The 23,065-nt window shown below is 34.7% G+C and overlaps 1 protein-coding gene across 5 annotated transcripts in view; it reads left to right on the top strand.

Moving 5' to 3' along the window:
* Positions 1 to 23,065, top strand: part of LOC138314519 (parathyroid hormone/parathyroid hormone-related peptide receptor-like) — an 84,819-nt gene that overhangs the window by 40,749 nt on the left and 21,005 nt on the right. For 4 of the 5 annotated variants that reach the window (XM_069254892.1, XM_069254894.1, XM_069254891.1 and 1 more), the window contains exons 4-14: positions 6,942 to 7,044; positions 7,666 to 7,776; positions 10,413 to 10,552; positions 12,312 to 12,406; positions 12,887 to 13,040; positions 14,740 to 14,896; positions 16,093 to 16,153; positions 16,640 to 16,706; positions 18,913 to 18,998; positions 19,914 to 20,052; positions 21,127 to 21,168. In XM_069254892.1, the coding sequence (XP_069110993.1) occupies positions 6,942 to 7,044; positions 7,666 to 7,776; positions 10,413 to 10,552; positions 12,312 to 12,406; positions 12,887 to 13,040; positions 14,740 to 14,896; positions 16,093 to 16,153; positions 16,640 to 16,706; positions 18,913 to 18,998; positions 19,914 to 20,052; positions 21,127 to 21,168 (1,155 nt within the window). Of the gene's footprint in view, positions 1 to 6,941; positions 7,045 to 7,665; positions 7,777 to 10,412; positions 10,553 to 12,311; positions 12,407 to 12,886; positions 13,041 to 14,739; positions 14,897 to 16,092; positions 16,154 to 16,639; positions 16,707 to 18,912; positions 18,999 to 19,913; positions 20,053 to 21,126; positions 21,169 to 22,662; positions 22,789 to 23,065 lie in introns of those variants that run through there. The other variant, XM_069254895.1, reaches the window with a different exon arrangement.

The raw sequence follows: 23,065 nt of genomic DNA, 5'->3' as shown, positions 1-23,065 counted from the left end.
TATGGCATAATCTTACCCGTTAATGGTGACATGGCCAATAGAAATGAAAGGACTATTGAAAATCACAACTTTGACCCACACAATGACACGGCGAGTGTTGTTACAAAGCTGACTTAATGCAACTTAGTAAATTTTACAATGTACTTCTATATATTCTTTATTTTTTCTGTACATAGTTACACAATTCTTTGTCCGTCACAATAACGATGGAGTTATTACTTTCACGTTCTATTAACAGCCAGGGTCATGTAAGGACATACCAGGTTTGTTGGTGAATGGAAAGCCGGATTAACCGGAGAAAAACCACCGACCAGCGGTCATTACGGTACACATTAATGATAATTGAATGTGCTTGCAACATCTTCAGTTGATGCTCTATAAAGTAGTTTCCAGGTAAACAAATAATAGATGACGCCTTCAGTGGGTGGGATGTGCTGTCATAGTGTATAACAGAATGTTCCAATGTAGTAACACTATAAATTTGTGGAAAGTCCCGTTATCACAAGGAGACACGAACATACCGCACTATATACTCACCACAAGTTTGCGTACTGATATATGATAATCGTTGATAAAACGTAGATAAGAATAAAACTAACATTGATTTAACAAATATATATATAAAAAGAAATCACATATCAATCGCTCGACAAAAATACTGCTCGTTGCATCTCCCATATATAATTGAATAATTGCAACAATTATAATTACAAATATCCAAACGCGATGCACATTATACGCCTTCAGTGGTCTGATATAATTGTGTGAGTGGAATATAAATGAATTATAAATACGGCAGCTGATATCACCTCCGGTGTTTTCTTTTATGTGTTTGTTGACGACAACATTCAGGTTTACGAGGAATTCTCGTTCATATCTATATTCGTCCTGTCATATTGACTTAAATTTAAATTTTCCTTTGTGTATTGGCAATAATGATTATTTAAACCCAACACAAAGTATGAGTAATAAACTTGGCTGGTAAGCATGGACGACACAAGGGGACATCCGACGGTGATCATAAGACATTGTTAGCAGTCTTCACAAGCAGTAAATATATTTCAGTCGTTTGGGGACAATGTTCACAAAATATCTGCTTTTCTTTGTAATAGAATTGTCTCAAATATATCCGCCCAATAAGTTAACAAAACTTTGTTTACATAAATTCCAAACTCATTTGAATTTTATTTTTGGCTCGTAACAAGAAACCTCTTTTTTAAAGTTGACTGTTTTTGTTTTGCAATATGCAGGTGGTTAGTCAATTAGAAGAGACTATTTAATGTAACATAATAGCAGAACGGATGACGCTCAAATCAATTAACATGCCTATTCTTGTTTCGTTACCTGACACCCTATAGCTACTTCGTCGTTTTGCCAATGTTCATACGTATAAAGCGATACGTCTGAACTATCATATTGAGATATTTTAATGAAGATATCTATTTTAAGTTCACTGGGGATAAACTCGACAGCTTTATGCTTTCCAGAAGTCCCTTTTACGTCAGTGTCATTTTTCAAACGTTAAAAAGAATATCTACTAAGTTTTTCATCAAAAATTCATTTTTTTTTGTTTACGTTGTTTGAGCGTGTGAAGCATATGATCATATTTCTAATACCCCATGAAACCCTATTTATTCTAAGTAAACAGTAAAGAATACAGATAGGGTATGTGTGTGTTACGTAAGTTAACTTGAATACTTCATTTATGATGGTTTGAAAGATATCCATTATACTATTGTAACACGGTGGCTAGATCTCCTTCATCCTGAGTTATTTAAGGGCGTATTTATGTTTTGTTGTCGGGGATTGTCGGAGTACGTAGAGAAAAACCATCGGCTTAAGTTAATATTCATATTCAGATACATGTATCTCAATTACTCAGCCTCCCTTGCTCCCACTACCTGCTCAATGTCTTTCGGAAAGGAAAAACAAACGGAGGGCTATCATTAAGCAAGTTTGTTTTTGCGGTAAACAATTCCATTGGCTGCTTTAATAGTTCAATTCTTTAAGTGAAATAAACAATGCCGCTTGCAATTGAAACCTGGCCTTGTCCTTAATTCTGCTTTGTGATTATTTCTAGTTAAAGCTACCATATAATTTCTGACTGTGCAATCAACGTTAATAACCAAAATGCGATTTATGAATGCATTACATAATCGAGAAGTTTGTTTATTGAATCATTAGAAAATTTAATCACATGTATCACCCAAAGCAAACGCATAACAGTGTAATATGGTGGAGCTTTTGTCATTTTGTGCAGGCTAGAAATCATTGTCAAGGACGGATAATTCCAACTTGAAACAATAATTACATGTCTGCTTTCCTTTTCCTAATTATATTGAAATAATATTGAATATGGTTTGAGTTGATGTGAACAAGATTGAAATTATATCATATTAATGTTGTTTTCATTATTAAACATTATTAAAGCAGATACAGCCTCACTTCCGAAACAGCTGGCTCTGGAAACATTGAATGTATTCCATGTGTATATTCGGGCTGTATATACCTATTAAAAATGAATTGTCATGTTTTTACACAAGCGTTTGTATAAGTGTAAGGCGTCACCTGATCTCTTAAGTATTTGTTGCTTTTGCATTATTATTAGACTTTTCGTGTCCGGAATATATACCCATTACCAATCACAGAAGAGTTATTGAAATTAATGAACATGTTTATGAGAACAAACATTAACGGTAAATATGTGGAACATATCGCTAAGAAAAGTGAGGCAAATGGCAAATATTTAATTAGGTAGACGTATTTCAAAATGAACCAATATTTAAAATTAATCTGTTAGACTTTCGTATATTTAAATCCACAATATACTCATTCCTACTTCCTGTATATCTATAAGCCATACCTATATACCCGTTATATGTCCATAAATACCATTGACACATTTTTGGGAGAAATCGGTCAAATCCAAAAACGTATACACAGGTACATACAACGTAACTACACAGTGAAAGCGAACATGTTTTCATTCTCGTTCAAATGACCCAATTGTAACAATCCAGTTTGTCATATCTAGGGCGAGGCTCTTGCGTTGAAGATAAAATATTATCTCAGAGGTCATACCATTTTTCAAACATAGGTGCTTTACATGTCCATATAACTTGTAAAACAGAGATAGTGTAGCCATGGTTAATTTCAGTTGGTTAAGATATATCTAACGGTGTAAATTTCATACCATAGTACATATAAAAAATACGTGTTTTCGTGTATCTCATCGCGTCCTGTCAAAGATGTACGATAGCGAAATGGTGAAAATAGCAATAAAAAAAACTCGCTTGTGTCTGAGTTTTCATTTTATATTCGTATTTGCCAAAACGCAATGATTGTATATGTACCTTTTTGACATATAACACAGGTTATGCATCGCTTATAGCAGTGTTTTCTTAAATCCTGTAAATTGAAGTAATCTGAGCTACGATATACCAAAAGGATTTATTTTGCTTAGATGTATACGTTAAGCTATCAGTCGTTTTTGTTTGTTTGTTTGTTTGTTGTTCACTTGTAAATAAACGAGAATCGTATATGGCAATGCGTCTGTCTTAAGGGTGATATATCTATAAGTCAAATATTACAAATACATACTGGATCTTTTTACAATTGTTCGAATAACATTGTTTTATTTGTCATGCGGATGAATCCACGTCAGTATCTATATTTAGTAGTTACACGGTGGGTTTCTGATTGCGTTTGTCAACTGCGGTTATTCAGAAAACCAATGCAAAGTGTGGAAAACTTTAAAGAGAAAACAATGATCCCAAAATATATCTGGAAGTGTAATTAGGGGAAGACAGTCTCTTCGAAACTTAGATACTATATAAACAAGTATTTATTCCATATACTAAGGAGTTTTTGAAAAGGGTGAACAGTCGAATTTTGTTTTTGTGTGTCTTTCTCAACTTCGTGATCAGCAAAGGCATTACCAAAATACAATGTAGCAAATATATGTATATAAACGTTTATTGTATCAGTTTATCCATAATTGTATCGTTCGTAAACTAACACAGACTTTGAGTTAGCAAGGGTCGGCTATATATGAGAACGTTGAAAGGAACTGATACTTGCATGACAAGGCGGAGGGACTATTGGTATCCATGGTAATATAATCATTATTTTGCTGAATTTTTGTAATATCGAGGGCAACTGTTACAAAGGGAAAAACTGTTTATAGTTTATTAATCAGATTAATGTATATCAACATCACATTAAGATTTCCTTAACGTACACATTCCTGTGCTTGTTTGAATAGTTTACAAAACAGAGAGTAAGATACGTGGGTTTTTTGCTTTATTTCTTGGTGATTTTCCTTTCCATTCATACCGTTTGTGTTTTTACAAGAAAAGATAATAAAAGTGTATTTGTTAAAAAAAAATCGGTTCGCATGCAATGACATGCAAACCTTTAAATTGTGATTTTCAAATTGAAATCGTGGATAACAGACTGTGTCTGCATAGCTCCCTTCGTTCTGAATGATAACATCTTATATTCCATAACATAAATATAGGCGGAATTATCGCTCTATGATCCTTTAAAATCCTAACCTGACGAGACTTCAAAAAATCTACAAAGAAACGACGAACATATTTGTTACATGTTAAACGAATCACAAGAAGAATTATTACTTCCATACAGATGTCTGTTTTTACTGTAATACATATTAAAAAGTACTATATCTTACAATAATTCAACAACTATTCTTTATTCGGGAAATTAAAAGAATATTATCGTCATATAGACTACTTACTATTTATATATTTTGTTCGTCGAGGCACAATATGGTGGTATGTTAGCTATTGGCAAAAAAGGGCAGACTATACAGAGGAGCGGGAATAAATAGGAAGGAGGAAGTTACAGGAGAACGTAAGAACGTGGTTATTGTCTGTAGAGTATTGTAATATTGTTACGGACGTTTTAAAATCACTGCTATCATTGAGGGCTGTACTGTATAGCATGAAATATGTGTATTTTCTTTTGTGGGTAGGAGCTTTGATATCATTTCATGGATGGAAATATTCGCGGTGAAGCAATAGTAACTGTATTATATTTAAATGTTTCCAAAGCAACCACGACAAGAATTAAAATTTATATACAACACATAATTTAGGTTATACAATATGACGTTCACGAGATAATATACTGTATTTCATCGCACATACACAAAAAATCTCTAAACTATCATATTTTGGAAATCTTGTGTTCATAAAATGTACTGACCTTTGTAACGCGAGGCGTATACACAAAATCTAGAACTTTTGTATTCTAGAAATTCTTGTGATGACCTTGGCAACATGAGACGGCTCCGCGTTCATCATAACCGTCCTATTCCCTTAACAGTAGGCAGTGTATATCGACAAAAAAACCTGCTAAATATATCATAATTTAACCCGAAATATTTATGGGATTAACAGGAGACGATACCTACTCCAGATTTAAAAAAATCTTGCATACCTTGGGATTCATATTTACAGTTTAAATCATCATTTAAGCCTTACTGGATATTCCCTTTTCGATATGATTGACGTTTGAAATAAATCTTTCTAAGTTCTAAGATTTATTCTTTAAAAAAGCCACACGGGTGACATATCTTCAACCAACAACAATCGGAATAGTCCACTACTTAAATCCGAAAAGTCCGAAAAAATAAACGAAGAAATTCAAACGACTTCTATAAGTAACGTTCCGCTAATTGTTAAGAAACTGCAGGCATTTTGTAATGGAGAGAAAAGGTACAATTTAGCATGAAACAGGAAGCAATATTATAAAAAAACTTCTAGATAATGCATCAGAAATGCAAATAAAACCTGCACTATATTCGTGTTTTGGTTTCCGGAAATCGAAACTTTCACCTGCGTATGGCTATATGTCTCTACAAAACCCAGATGAGGTGCATTCCAACCTTCACGAGAACTTCGATTGCCGTGAAATTTAACTAAGTAGTCAACGCTCCGTCGTCGTAAATCCAGGCCTTGTTCACTGTGTTTATTGTCTTTGGAATGTAAAATCACCACAATTCCTTGGATCTAAACGTTTAACTTGTTGTAATTGTCACTGCTACGGTGATTTATATCTTCATGCACTCATCGCGTTCAAACCCTCTTCCGCATTTTCAGAATGATTGTTGTTTATTTTTTCGAACTTTTTTTGTAGTGTTCATATAAAGGTGGGTTTCAGATAACTCTTCAAATACAGGCGCGCATACTTATGTGAATATTTCTTTCACTTTGAATGCATTTTGTTTTTCACTAGGCCGTGAACCAAAATGTTTATTATGCTACTTTGAATGTTTGAATTTATTTTGCCGTTTCATTCCTCTTTTTGTATAGGTCCTTCCCAAGGCTTATATCGAAAAGATGATAGAACCGCAGATTATTTCTTATATATTTGCCTCTAATTCCACACGGAAATCCTAGTACAATCATGATATGTAGACTATTTGAACTCTGGACTAATAATCAAACATACGTCTACAGTGTACTGTATATTACAACTGTTCTATGTTATAATTGGTATTTTTGCATGAACGTATGAAATAAAGTATTATTTTGCTTTGATATGAAACAACCAAAACCCATCCAAATCGCACACATATGGCGTAATTGGATATAAGGATATCACGTTTATCCTAAAAAAATCCTTATGTATGTTTATAAAAATCTGTTAACGTACTTGTTTTTGCGAAATCAATTTTTAGCGCTAACCTTATGTTTAAAAAATAGCGCAAAAATGAGTTGATCCACAATAGATGCTGCATCAAAGACTCAGATAATATTTAAGCGCTAATTTACTAGTGCGAAATGCGCTCAAATAATATTATCGCTAGAACATGTATAGTTACAGTAACATTCCTTTGAATCAGATTTATGATTTATATCAACATATAGAATAAGAAAGATATTGGTTCAAAAGTGCATTAACTTTCATTTTAGGTATATATTGTGAATGCGAACGCCGAACAGCAGAGGAAGGGAACAGCCAAGGCGATAATAGCATGCCATACGCGTATGCTTACTGAGCCTTACCCAACTGATGGTAAGTACCTAAACACAATGGATAAAAGTTCAACATATCAGTTGAAGTTGGACCTTCTGAGAAAAAAAAGACTAGCAATCATCTACTGCAAAAAACACCCACACGAACTGCTATTATGAATTGTATCAAAGTGTTGAGAGATGAATGAAAAAGAATTGAATATGTATCTAGAAGATACCATGTAAATTGCTGTAAGAGTAGTCTATACTTAAAGTTGTCTCCGTGTTTCCATTTTTTAAATCATCAGATACAGATTTCCCAGAATTACATCTCATTTACAATCAGGTACATTTGTATGCCAAATCATTGCAAGTATATGTAACAGCATTTAATTTAATTTGTCAGTAAATGGAAATTAAATAATTAAATATACATTATATGTGTGCAACATGGAAGATTATTTCACGATTTCTATTAAAGTCATGATGTTCATAATTAGTGTATATATCAGATCTGAAATATTCTTTGGTGATTGAATATGAAGGGTCAGTCGGTAACATAAAATTTGTGATCCGAATATTTGAAGAATGTACAAAATCCAGGAACGCACGTTGTACAGATATACTTACTGTAGCGTCGTATTTTTTTTACAACTGTACACACATTCTATTTGTTAAACAGGTGTTTACTGTAATATGACGTTCGGTGGCGGTATGTGCTGGCCCTACGCCAAGGCTAATACCACTGTCAACGTTGACTGCCCAGACTACATCCATGGATTCGACCGCCGAGGTAATATTTTGAACATGATTGCTACTTTCTTCCATATTTCACATGTGTATTCCGTGGGTACTAGGAAAACAGGGTGTGTGAGATAGTCCACACGTACTACACAATTGCGTGATGTCTTCAATACATGTGGTTTAACCGTTGCGTGCATTCTCGATGACGTCATCAATAACAACGTTTCAAGGATGATGGTACGATGCATAGCCTTAGTTTATCCCGCAAAAATCTTACACTGGTGTTAAGATGTCCAGTTGGTATGCCCATGTAAAATTATATTGATGGTGATATTTTGTTTGTCAGTGTGCTTCATTTAAGCATTGAAGTCACTATTTTTTAATTTCATCGGGGTATGAAAGAAATTTTGTTTGCAAACTGTGTGAATCCGCGTAGTGGATTCTCATAAAAGTTTGCAAACAAAATTTATTTCATACCTCGATGAAATTAAAAATTGTGACTTCAACGCTTAAAATTAATTTTCCAGGCTACTTTATAAAATGAAATACGTTTACATGTACGATTCCATTGATTTTGCAAGGAATTATTTTTGAAAAATCAATACGCAACCTTAATGTTTGTATTGTGACGTCACGTTAACGTCAGATTTCCGCGCCATTCCCGGATTTTTTTTTATCGTGGAATGTAAAAAAAAAATTAATAGGCCAATCAGAAAGTCAGAAACAAAGAAAATTATTTAAATAAAATTAATGATTTACTTTTTCGTATTTGTTTACCTTGTTCGTGGTCGTAGAGCATTATAAAAAACATATTAGATGATATTACAGTTATTTGTTGGAGATTACGTTGACATCGATAAGTCAATCATTAACATCCATGGTCATAAATTGTCGACATAGATGGAATATATAGAATATTCTCTTGTGGTATTGAATTTCCAATTCATTTTGTAAACTAAATCTTCTGTTGTAAGACTAGTAAAACCGTATTGTACACAGGTTCATTTGACGGATTCATAGATTTGAGCCCCATGACAGCTATAAGGAGAACTTTCAACACCGTGAATATTTCATATCATAGTGATGGCATGACACTTAACCCAGCCAAAACATTAAAATGAACCCATGAAAATAGTTAATAATCAATTAAAACCATACAAACTGAAACTAATTACTTCACGATAAGATCAAACACTTATAAATCCGCTGCTAACTCTCATCATATGCTTTAAACATTAGTGAACGTTTTGCATTTTTTGTCACTAATCATATAGTTCTGTATAACGCGTTTACTAAACAAAAATGTCGTACAAAAACAGTTCGAGAAAACGACCAAGCATTTTCTTTTGACGGTAACAAAGGAATGTTTTAAATCTCTATCTTTCCTATGTTGGCTTTGCTAAGGGAGTCGTCGAGAAATTCCAATAGAATTCGACGTGTTTTCTAATCATTATTAGAGAAAATCACATCGTTCTGTCATGAGTGAGAGGAGATGTCAAGTATCAAATACTTTTTCAAGAGAACACTATGTTACTAATCCCCGTTGTTTCAATACGACGTAAAAGCCATCAATCAAACAAAAAATAATTGAATTCCGTTACACGTCATTGTCTTAGACACTTATTGCAGTTTATGTCAATGTTTTCTATTCTGTATGCTTTTACTTTTTTCGTTTTTGCATATGTGATTAGCTAAAAGGCCCTTGAATTAGTTACCAGTACAAATGGTCCGTTAACCGGTTCTAGGAAGATAATTTATACGCATAAAAATATGATGGAAAGTGGCAGACAAAATACCATTAAGGCGCAATGTTCATAATTTGAAACCAAGCAACTGAATTTAATCCACTCATCAGGAATTTACACCGAGGATTGTCACTTCTTAATGAACAGCGAATCGTAACCTCAGTGTGACCCAGGTTAACGAAGGATTGTATTTCCCACAAGTCTGTCATTATCGGTTAAGCTAATGAAAGAGCTATCATACAGAAATAGTCGTCTTAATGAAGTATTTTGATGGATGAAGCCACATATATTTGTTTTTTTCTTTGATCTAAAAGCATTTCATTGTGTGACCTTGAAAATTATCATTGCGAAATAATGTGTCGTTAAGAAATGGAAAGGAATGGCCATTTTGCATTGAATATCATCATCTTTCCACAGCTTTGTATATCAAATACTGTCTCTAACAGTACTTGACAACCTTCACTCTGCTCTCTTTATGTTGGATTATCATTTAAAGAGCTGAATGTCTACTTGTGTATATAGCTTTTTCAGCCAGGATATTGAGACATTCTTTAATTCTATAGACTTTGCTCTATATTGTTACCGTAAAAGTTCATTATTAGCAAAGCCGCTAGAGGCAATACCTCTACACAACGGGCATTGGTGGTAAAGATTTAATTTTAAGACCGTGGTTGCCAAGTGGTTGTGGGATTTCGACATAGTACAAGCCATATACCTCTGAGTTACGAACTCAAAACCCACATGTAATATACCAACCTTATTGTTAACAAAGACCCCATCTAATACCTGGCCTGTCTGAAGTAATATAAATATTGGTACGAGGCTCCAAACATTAATATTGTCTTTAAAGAACTATGTCGAGATAAATAGTGATCAAAATATATCAATTTCATATATCTTGATTTTTTCTATCATCTTGTTATTTTGTTGTTCAATACAGGCCAAGCGCAGCGATTTTGTACCTCTGACGGAACCTGGGCGATACATCCGACCAGAAATAGGACCCTGACTAACTACGACGGCTGCACGGACTACGAGAAGGGTGGCACGGAAATAGTCCCAGTATCGGCCTTCACCAGAGTATGTTCACATATATCCCTTTATCACGCATTTATGTAATCATAACTATATTTACCATTTAAAGCTATTTATGTATACATTTGGCTAAGTTTGTTATGTAAGATGGCTTTGGAGAAAGAGAAAACACCAATTTCTAAGACCACCTGACTTTGTATTTTCCTATTTTTATCTTTTGGTGTTGTTTATTCTTCGTTATTGATATGAAATACTATACTATACATAGACATGCATGCAGATGAAGAGGTTTTTACTGACGAACTGGAATAAATCAGTATAGAGTCCCTCAACTAGCGTTCATGATTTAATATTCCCGGCACGTATGTAAAGGAAAGGATCTAAGATTTCATGTTAGAGATTCGCCGAAGAATGATTTGTTTGATTCGATAAAGAGTTTAAATAACCTCAATCATTAGCTTGGTTGAACATATGAAGAGGATTATTTGTATTGGAAACATTGAAGGACAGACAGTCCGCGGTCGACTGGGCCACAATGTCTTCTACAGACAGGCCATGGAGGCAAGTGCTGTTATATAATTAAACGTGTTACTGGCACATCACCCGCCGAAATCTGAGAGATTGATTCATCTCTCACTGACGCGCCAAGGCTATTTCTAAGCTAAGGGGCTCAATAGCGGACAGACGAACAAATGGACATGTCAGACGGGCACTTTTTAATCTGCAATGCACAAGTTATATTGACGTACATGACTTGAGTTCACAATCACAGTAAGTTCTAACTCGAGCATGAGTTCAAGGTCAAACGAACATTCGTTGATCTGTACGTCACCTAATATGATGGAGCATCAAGGGCAAACATTGCTGCTTTAATATTTTTCAATGATTGATAAAATTCAGTTTCAATACTATAAAGACTGCGCAAATTTATCTCATTGCAATCAAAATGTGCAACAGCTTACAACTTTCCGCAACATCATTGCTTCATAGAAAATTACTTTTTGACAGATATTTACATTTCTTGCATTTGTGTAAAGGTGATCGTAAATGATTATCAAAAAACGGGTCTTACCGAATTTTGAAGAAATAAAAAAAGATGAATTTCTTTTCATGATGTTCAAATACAAAATTTAGCGAGATAAATTTCATCAGATCAGTGAGTGAATGGTATCTGTGTAAAATCAGAACTTATATCTAACGGCATTTTTATTAAAAATGTCTGTTCAGTTATATATGTTCACATCACCACGTCACGTCGCAATATTCTTCATATTCTGACGTCACAATGGCCATACTATTCTAATGATGCCCTAAACAATCCTGATAATAATAACTAATTTAATATACTATTACAATGGATACCATGAGTACTACAGTGGTTTGTTAAGTGTAAAGTGATCACTATTAGTACAGAATCATTGGATACACAACAAAACAAACTAAAATCAGGATTAAAACGAATTATAGCATTGACCTTTAGCCTCTGTTAATGGAACAGGAAATCGATTCCATTCCTTTATTCATTGTAGTTTTCATTTATGATCTATAATGTACGAAATACAATAGGTTCGTGGGTTGAGTTAGAGATTTATGTCAGTATAGTATTCGTGATAATCTTATGAAGACCATTTTTTAAAGAAAAGATTTGAAATACTGAGTTTGAATACTTGGATATGTAGATATATAAAAGGTCTGTTGTGAACACACCATGAAGTAGATAACGATGAATCTTTTAAACTGCTATACAAGGAACACAACATCCACTTTGTAAATAACGTATACATTCGACATTCTGTTTTTACAGAGCCATGCGTACACTATCAAAGTGCTATACGAGATTGGGTATGCTGTATCTCTGGCGTCCTTGGTATTAGCAGTGTTCCTCATGCTGGTGTTCAGGTAGGTTGTTCATCAATGAACCTTTTGATATATGGCATATTAATAAAGAATACCTTCAAAATTTCACATATTCGTTGAAACAAATGCAGAGTCGCTCTTCGACGTGGATATCCATTGAATGTAACGTAAATAAACATTTGTTTTCTGCGGATTTAGGAATTTGTGTCAATAATAAATATTGAATCATATTGCTGGTCCTTAACCTTTGCAATTTAAGAAAACCAGAGTAATTTTTAGTCAACGTATGTATATAACGTAATAAACTTATCAATACGCTTTTTTCATATAAAATAAGTATTTAACATAAAATAACTCAATCTACATTGTATCGTGAAGGTTTTAAAGGACACATTTTCTTTTCAACATTATTTACTTAATAAAGGAATTCACTTTGATGATTTTGATGAGTTATAATACTTTAAGGATAATTTACACAGGGAATGCTAACGGCTAGCATTAAATGTAAATATTCTTTTTTAGGAAACTTCACTGTGACAGAAACACCATACACGTGAACCTGTTCATCTCCTTCATACTAAAAGCTATAATATGCCTGGTAAAAGACCTGCATTATATTCCGCAAGGCTACTCCGCTATAGAGGACGACGAGATACATTTCGTTGCCATGGGACCGGTAAGGCACGTGCATCTGGAAGTGAGAGAGAGATAGTGATTTATACTTGTGTCAGTTGTCTAGGCTGGTGTGTGCATGCGCATTCCATCGAATATATTTATTTATATAATGAAACTTATAACTTATACATCCTTGAGAACAATTATATTATAATCACCTAATTATTGCCATAGACGTTTGGCCTCGACTATTACATGTGATAAGTAACATCCATTTATATCTCACCATATATTGATTATTGCACGTACTGTATAACACGAAATTTTCGTTGTCTAGGATCATTCGTTGATATTCTGGTTGTTGTGAAACCATTTATACAAAAACAATTCAGTTTGTTATGTTTATCGTCGTTATTGTTCCATCGACTGGCCAAGAGTATTTCTACTCTAGAAATGATATCATGTCTCTATACCACGAAAGAATGTACCTGTAGACGAATATTTGATGTGATACAGAATGGCATATTTCGGTCCCCTTCCCTTACCCGACCACTCCTGTGTGATACAGTATGCTATATTTCAGTGCCCCTTCCCTTACCTGACCACTCTTGTGTTTCACTCCTGTTTGATACAGTATGCCATATTTCGGTGTCTCTACCCTTCCTTACCCGACCACTCCTGTTTGATACAGTATGCCATATTTCGGTGTCCCTCCCCTTCCTCACCCGACCACTCCTGTTTGATACAGTATGCCATATTTCGGTGTCCCTCCCCTTACCCGACCACTCCTGTTTGATACAGTATGCCATATTTCGGTGTCCCTCCCCTACCCGACAACTCCTGTTTGATACAGTATGCCATATTTCGGTGTCCCTCCCCTTATCCGATCACTCCTGTTTGATACAGTATGCCATATTTCGGTGTCCCTCCCCTTACCCGACAACTCCTGTTTGATACAGTATGCCATATTTCGGTGTCCCTCCCCTTACCCGACAACTCCTGTTTGATACTGTTTGCCATATTTCTGTGTCCCTCCCCTTACCCGACAACTCCTGTGTGATACAGTATGCCATATTTCGGTGTCCCTCCCCTTACCCGATCACTCCTGTTTGATACAGTACGCCATATTTCGGTGTCCCTCCCCTTCCTTACCCGACTACTCTCTGTTTGATACAATATGCCATATTTCGTTGTCCTTTCCCTTACCCATCAACTCCTGTTTGATACAGTATGCCATATTTCGGTGTCCCTCCCCTTACCCGACCACTCCTGTTTGATACAGTATGCCATATTTCGGTGTCCCTCCCCTTACCCGACAACTCCTGTTTGATACTGTTTGCCATATTTCTGTGTCCCTCCCCTTACCCGACAACTCCTGTGTGATACAGTATGCCATATTTCGGTGTCCCTCTCCTTACCCGATCACTCCTGTTTGATACAGTATGCCATATTTCGGTGTCCCTCCCCTTCCTTACCCGACACTCCTGTTTGATACAGTATGCCATATTTCGGTGTCCCTCCCCTTACCCATCAACTCCTGTTTGATACAGTATGCCATATTTCGGTGTCCCTCCCCTTACCCGACCACTCCTGTTTGATACAGTATGCCATATTTCGGTGTCCCTCCCCTTACCCGACCACTCCTGTTTGATACAATATTCCATATTTCGGTGTCCCTTCCCTTACCCAACAACTCCTGTTTGATACAGTATGCCATATTTCGGTGTCCCTTCCCTTACCCGACCTCTCCTGTGTTTCAGACATGGCCCTGTAAGCTGGTCTTCTCTATATTCCACTACATGACGACTGCCAATTACATGTGGATTCTTGTGGAGGGTCTACACCTGCATACTCTCATATTCTTCGCAATGTCAAATATGAAGAGGCTTTTCAGATTCTATATTGCATTTGGATGGGGTAAGTGTGTTTTTCAATACGCAATCTATTATCTAAGGTCGCAGGGGTCAAATAGGCTATTTTTAACGACTTCTTGTGGATAATTAAGAGGCCTAGAGACATGATATTGGACCCATGACATGCTTGTATAAAGAACTACAAAGTACATGTATGTTAAAATAAATGACCTTGATCTTTATTTAACGTCATCGGGGTGCTAAAAAAAGGCTAAATATTGAAATTATCTCTTCTCACGAACCGAAAGGCCCAGGATACCCATATAGGGTCTGCAGCATGCTAGGGGTAATGTTCTAAAAGGTTTGTTCAAATGAATGACCTTGACTTTCATTCAAGGTCACAGGGGTCAAATAGGCGAAAATATTTAAACGGCTTCTTGTGAATAACCAAGAGGCCTAAAAATCTGATGATAATTATACAATTATAGCAATTTGATAAGGTCGATGCATGTTTTTATTGATCAAAGAATAATTATCGACCGAGAACTTTGTCAAATAGGCTAAACAATTTAAACGACTATGTTGTATTGTGCCAATAGTCAGATGACCGTTAAGGCCCATGGGCCTCTTGTTATTTATAAAATATATAAAAGATCGTGTAAACCTCACCTGAAAACTATACATGTTTCGTTCAACTTTAATATTGTTCTGGGATCAGACACTAACCCTTTTCAATGTGTTTGATATGGGTTTACTAAAGAACCAAACACACATTTACATGTCTAGTCCATATACCTCAGCTAGTGAAGGTTAATGCTAAACTTCTTTAAGAAAAAATAGGCGATAATAACAAGTTTTGACAGAGAAATTGTTTATCGAATCTACCGTTTTAAAGTAATGTAGATATGATACTTAACGTATTGGCCTTCATTCTGCCCCTAATCGCATCATATATCAGTAATAGAAATAAAAGACAATCCTTAGAAACTGTGAAATCCATAATCTGCCTATGTGTCGCCTGTTAATGATATAAGGTTTAATTGTTGTCTAATAAAAAATATCGATCAAAGGAGCCGCAATGGTCGAGTTGTTAACTTGTCTCGACATTACCACAAGACCCTCACCTTTAAGTGGCGATTCTGTATTTCATTTTGGGCATTGGGCGATGGTTTTTCTTTAAGGTATTCGGGTTTCATCAATCACCTAACCCCTAACTGTTAAGAAGGCATTAACACTAACCAATGTATGTTATTGTTCCAGTTGCCCCCTTTCCGTTCGTGTTGTGGTGGGTTATTGTCCGCGTCCGTTATGCAGACAGTCTGTAAGTATTTAACATCTACTCATACATTCAATAAAGGTCGTGATGTAACTTCGAAAATAACCACAGTCATATGATTGTTAAAAGATAGCTATTTCGATTGAAACTTTACTGTATTTCTTTATCAAAGAATACAAATTTTCCAAAGGAACTAAGTTCTAAAAGTTTGAATTTAAAATTTTTATGCAATTGCATGTCTTCGGAAACACCGTTTTTAATTTGTAAAATGGAAACATTTTCTTTTAATGATATGGCACTATATCCAGCAGGAAATTAATTAAAAAGTAATTAAAAATCATTGTGATTAAAAAGTCTGGCGAAGCAACACACGAAGAAAATTCTGGAAAAAAAAACCTTTTCCGAGGCAATGGAATTGTCCTTAAATATTTGTATATAGACTACACAGTAACAGTACTAAATGCCTTTTCTAATAATTAAATTAGACATCTAAATTGTCATCCTTTGTATCGTTTACGCGGCTATTTTCAGATGTTGGAGTACTGACGAGTATGGTTATCTATGGATCATTAGAGGTCCAATCGTCTTGTCCATTGCAGTAAGATGACTTTTCATTATCAAAAGTTAAATTGAATCATTGTCAATGATGTTGTCAGAATACATAAAAGCACTAAATGTTACAGTAATGCTAATCATGACAAAGGTTACGCTTACCAGATGATTTACTGCACCATACATGTATCTGAAATAAGGAGACAAAATACATATATAGAATATCTTATTATATTTATAAAGGCGTAAATTATGACGCAGCGTTATTCGTATGATATCATATGTGGATATTAGTTGACCTAATAAAATCTGAATTAAAATTAAATTTGGCCTTAGTCAATGCTGCAGGCCATTATTCATTATATAACATGTATAGCTACATAACCCTTAAACACATACGTCATATAGACGTCACAGATACGTCACAGATACGTCAAACACACGTCATAATACTATTTGTAATTTATACTGCTGTGAAATGTTGCAAAAATGCACATGTTCTCGATCCCACCCCGGAGGTAGTTAAGTTAGTTAGGCTGACTAGCCAAGTAATCGATAGATACATTGGTAGGGCTTTATCATTTTAATTGTACATAAATAAGGTGACGAAGGTTAGACATACAATGTACGTATAAGTATATCGTGGAGCTTAAAGTCTAAACGGAAGCATATATATTTGCGTATTTGATGCCTTAATGTCTTCTTTTGAAATAAGTTCAAGTTTGAAAAATAAAAGAGGCTTAAATTCATGCTTTTTATTCCTAGTTTCTTTTAGTGAAACTGGAAACATTTTCGTCATACAAATTCATAAAAAATGAAATGGAAACAAATACAAAATAAAACTCAATGAAAAGAAGACAAATACAAAAATGTAAAAAAATGAAATAAAAACAAATGCGAAAAGTAATACAATGAAAACAAATATGTAATGTGGATAGTTGCTCTTGTATTGAATCTGTTGTCGATTTGAATTTTGATTATGCCTTTCAAGTTTGGTGTCATCTCCTAGTACACATTATCATTGATGGATACGTACTCTATAGCTGATAAATTTTGCGGATGTATAATTTCACGATTTGCTATTTTGAACTTATTCGCAGGGTTTTAGATGTTCGCGAATTACCTTTGTAGCCTTTGAAAGCGTATGTAAAACCATGATTTCAAAACATTTTGCGAGGCATTCATTTTCGCGAGTTTGGACGGATCCGCGAATTAAGCGAAATTAAAACCCAAGCGAATATAATCAACTATACAGTAAATGTTTGTCCCTACATCTATTCGACATTGTAAAACTATGCAAATTTATTATACCACATGCAATGTATTTCTTGATGTTGGTATGATGTCTTGATTTGCCCCACATAGCCGATCCATATCCATGTTGTTTTCTCGTTGTGTCCAGCCAAACAGACTAGGATGGCAACGGCACACCCTGAAATCCATCAATTCTTGCTTATGTGTGAGAAATCGAAGTTGTTGCTATGCAGTATAACGCTTAAGAATGATAAAAGGACCTTTAAGTTAGAGAATTCTATTCCGTATCATTCGGTCATCTAAACAAGAATATTAATGCGTCTACAACAAAATAAATGCACAGATAAAGATAACCATGAATTGATCATGGTTTTAATGATTACGTCTCGAACAGACACATAACATAGTTATATACGTATACGTATTGCATAGGAAGTAGCAGATCGTGTTCCCAGCAAGGCACACATCAAACTCAAACGTCTGCAAGGAGATTTTTAACCTGAACAGTAAAAACTGGAGATGGTGGAATGACTTGCAGGCCTTGGCTCCGGATTATTTTTCCTTCGTTTTCAATCACTGGTAATACCGTATGGCCGGTTATTTTCGCTGACCAAAATTTTAACTTTTAAATTTTCGCGACATGGGTTTAAGGGTAGATATCATTCAACCATTGATCAATATTTCGCAGATCAAGTTTTCGCGATCATAGCAATGTGCAGCGAAATCGCGAAAATATCATCCCCGCGAAAATAACCGGTTATACGGTATCTAATGATATGGTCAATTTAGATCATGATGGAGTTGCAAGATCACAGGACATGGACGAAATTTAGATGATACTTAGGTGTATAGAATAAAGGGAGATAATAATAAAGGCATGTAAACTATTTGTTATAGTACAATAAATTATCACAATTATTTTACCTCTAAGTCAGAAATTTTTGTTTTTGTTTTACATGTATATCTTTTTACAAGTCTTTTTTTCAATTTCATTTCAGATAAACTTCTTACTTTTTATAAATATCATCCGGGTGTTGTTTACGAAGCTGACAGCTACAAACAGAGCCGATCCAAATAGATATAGGTATGTGTAGTGTTACTACCAGATGTTCAGTGTACTACGTGACCACAAAAAGACTCTTTAATTATGTAGTATCTGATGTCAACCGTGTGGTTATCAGTCTTGTGTTGTTATGCATTTTAATTACATTCGGGGCTGAGGTGGCCGAGTGGTTAAGATATTGCCGCATGCTCATCTCTGGGCCGTGTGGTCAAATCCCATGCGAGGCAGTTGCAGGATACTGACATTTAGTTGATGGGTTTTCTCCTAGTACTCCGACTTCGTCCACCACGTTCCTAAATGACCCTGGCTGTTGATATGACGTCAAACCTAACACACAAACAACAATTCCATTCAATAATTCGATAGTCAAGTATACCCACAAAACCATTAACGTATAAGAGTGATTCATTGATAGAATTTCAGTATAACCATTGGGTGTCATTATTACAAATCGGATTATGTTACGTTTAAGAGATTTTGTTTTATTTTCTTGGTTTGATTTGTATCTGGATAGTATTAGCAGACCTCGCCGTTTCAAAAGCGAAAATTAACCAGTTGTAGTGAAAGCATTGATTCACACGCCCTTTGATATGTATTATCATCTCTTTTCCAATGAAAAAAATGGTTCATAAATTTTAATATATCGTGATAAAATAATAGCGAAATAAAGTAAAGTGATCGTCGGTTCTGTTTCTTACACGCCTTCCGTGAACTTAAAACTTGGATCAATCAGGTATAGATAACAAAACAACATTCCAGTGTAAAAAAGAAATCTAGAAAAAAATGTTCATGAAACAAAAAAGATAATTCTGACAGTTTATTTTGGAATTTCCATCATAGTCCGCGCCCTATCTACCGGAGGGTTTATGTGGGCGTTTTCTTTATCATTACATCGTATTTACCGTTATCTAACTCCATGGCTGGTTTACCCTACAGAAAGTTGGCGAGATCGACCCTGGTCCTCATCCCATTGTTTGGGGTCTACTATATCGCCTTTGCTGCCGTTCCTGACTGTATTGGAGACTACGCCTATGTGGTGCTGATGTATATTGAAATATTTTGTAGTTCCTTCCAGGTAATTAGAACATTTTCTTCTCCGGCTTCTAAATTTTAGTTCTATTTCAAGACTGATTTTGTGGGATAAAAATTAACTTGAGTTCCTCTTAATATATGTATACCTAATCGAAGAGAGAATGTTTTTCGAATCAATCGAAGAGAGAATATTTTTTTCTAATTAATTGAAATAACTCTTTCCTTCCATATTTGTTGAGCGTCAAACCATTTTAATAAGCAGGGAAAATCCACAGCTTTCATGATGAGATAAAGTAAGACTAACATACTCTATAGCTTTCATAACGAGAAAAGGCTTGATCACGATTTAAATATTTTTTGGAAAACCCCACCGCATACTCTGCGACTCAGAGAATATAAATGTGTGGATCGAAACGTTGTCTGTTCAAACTATACAAATAATTTTAACAATCAGCCTATGGACACATCAGCACTTTCCACAATATTATCAGGTTTGCCTTTAAAAAGTCAACAAAACGTTAATTGCCATGCCGTCACTTGAGGAAATTTTGTAGTTATCTGAAAACACAGTTGGCTAAGTAAATACATTATCCATCAAAATTTATTTATCGATCCAAATGATATTTTTCTTGAACGAGTTTTTTCGCAGCAATCTCATAAGCTTGTTTCTTTAAATTTGTTTTAATTTTCAAGCCAAAAACCTCTCAAAACTATAATGATAAATTGAAACTCCTTACATTCGAATGTTCAAGAGATAAAAATACGGCTTGATTTCTTTTATTTTTAATTCGATTTAGAAAACATTTGACGAATGATTAAGTGTTGTTTCCATTTAGTGATCCTGATATATTTCTTGTGGGATCAATTACCACCGCAGACGCTTATTTTTGCACATTGAAGTAATGGCGAAATAATCATAACCGGCTTGCCGATAATCCTCATTATGTTTCATCCTACATTTATGAAGTATATGCTTCTTAAATTTACTCTGGATCTTATTCAAAGATGGCGTCATTCAAGAATTACATAAAATGAAATGACAACAAATTAAAATGGATTGTTAAGTTGACGTGCAGGTCATGGTTAAAACTGATACTTATTTTTTATATCCTTGCAGGGTCTGATCGTAGCTGTGCTCTTCTGCTTTATGAATAATGAGGTATGTAATCTTCAGATTTTAGCACTATATGTTAGTTCTGTGTGTTGGTGTGATAAAAAAATATACATTTTTGATATTGTTATCTGATAAAAACGTGTACAGTGTGATATATGCTATCTTTTGTATATTTGAGAGAGAATATGTAATATGATTTGATGACGATAAGTGGTTTGTCCTAACTCTTGTACAACAACTTCATCAGTCTCCGAACAGGTACTTGTGTCTATTAAGCGTAAAATTTAAACACTAGGGAAATCACTTTGCAGGGATTTTGCTCGATCTGATGCCTAATCCAGTGAGATATATTGTCATTAATACATAACTTAGACTCGGGACAACCTCATTAACAAATGCCTTTTGGCATGTCATTGCTTACACATGGAATAACTTGTCTTTTATAACTACGTCCGTTTCTTGATTCTTCATATATGCACTACCATTTCCGCTACTCCAAAAATAAATAATGACCTCATTTTCACGTCAACAAAGCTCCAGAAATAAATATAATGACCTCATTGTCGCGTTACCAAAGCTCCTACGTATTGTGGGCCTAACAACAATATATGTACAGTATGTAAACATGTTAAGAAATGGGATAATAATTATTATCATGCTTGAACCATACAATTTGTGACTCTGAACATCTACATCGAGATAATAAAGCCCAATCCAAATCTTTGTTTGGTGAGGTTATTAAATTTCTTTGACCTCCGAGAGTCATTTTCCAAAAGCATTCGGCCATTTTTATAGTAGTGATTAATACAGAGCATACAGTAAAAGAAAACTGGTCGACAAACATATTGATCTCGTTTTTGTCGGTCATGTGCATATTTTGTTTGTGTACTGAGAATGCTAATTTACGAAAAGCGAAAATGGCATTCTAGTAAACAGTATGCTATGGGCGATGATTTCGATGAGGCGTTGGTTAGTTTTCCATTTCTGGATAGTTGCTCAGTTTCACCCTGAACCTCGGGGTTAAAAAGTCACAGTGTGTAATAATCTTGTTCAAACTCTACCCGGTTCCCCCCTAGTTCAGATACATGTATTGAACCTGGACCCTATAAATGCAGTTTTAGTTCAAATATTTTATTTCATTGATGTTCTTTAGTATCATGTCCGTTGTTGTAATATATTAACTATCAAAACCTAAAAATTGGTTACAGAAGTACCTTGTTTTTTTCAACTTCCGTTTATAAACAGCATCAGGAGTTTGAAGTCATAAATTGCAATGAATGATTGCCAGTGTCGTTATATGTGGATTACTTTTATTATCAAATACAATGGCGTGTGTTACGTACTGGGCTAATGTTTGATCCAATAGTTAAATATATCTACGACTGTGTGAAGTGTTTGTATGTTTGTTGTGAATACGTAAAGGAATCGTAATCGATATTTTAGTTTATGTTTGGGCCTGTTGTGTGTTCCATGTTTTTTAGTGTGTCTTAATTACATTCCATAAACTTCAGTCTTTTACTGATCATATCTTTATTGCAGGTATCCAATGAAATACAAATAATATGGCGGAGATTCGTGAAGCCTTCAGATAATGTCATCCCGATAGGTGTTTCGGCTCCTCCCAAAAACCATTATAAACCAGATACTTGAACCAAAACACGTGGAGTATATCTGGTTTTTGATTTAAGAATTTGGCGGGAACTGTCCGTGTTTTGGCATATTCAAAATTCATTTTTCATTATTTATACATTTTTTTGGTATTGTCGTTGTTAATCGTGTGGTTATTATACTGTATGGATATAACATTTGATATACAAATTTAATCTTCATACTTAATATACGAAATTTATATCCTTTATTTTTTCTTTATTTTATTTTGCCCCAAATAATATTCCATATACGTAAAATTAACTATTTCCTTTCAATCGCATTGTCTCAGTCA

This window comes from Argopecten irradians, chromosome 2, assembly GCF_041381155.1.
Source record: "Argopecten irradians isolate NY chromosome 2, Ai_NY, whole genome shotgun sequence".
In the NCBI taxonomy this organism is placed as follows: domain Eukaryota; kingdom Metazoa; phylum Mollusca; class Bivalvia; order Pectinida; family Pectinidae; genus Argopecten; species Argopecten irradians.
Note: the sequence above shows the minus strand (reverse complement) of the source record. Positions and strands in the feature narration are given on the sequence as shown.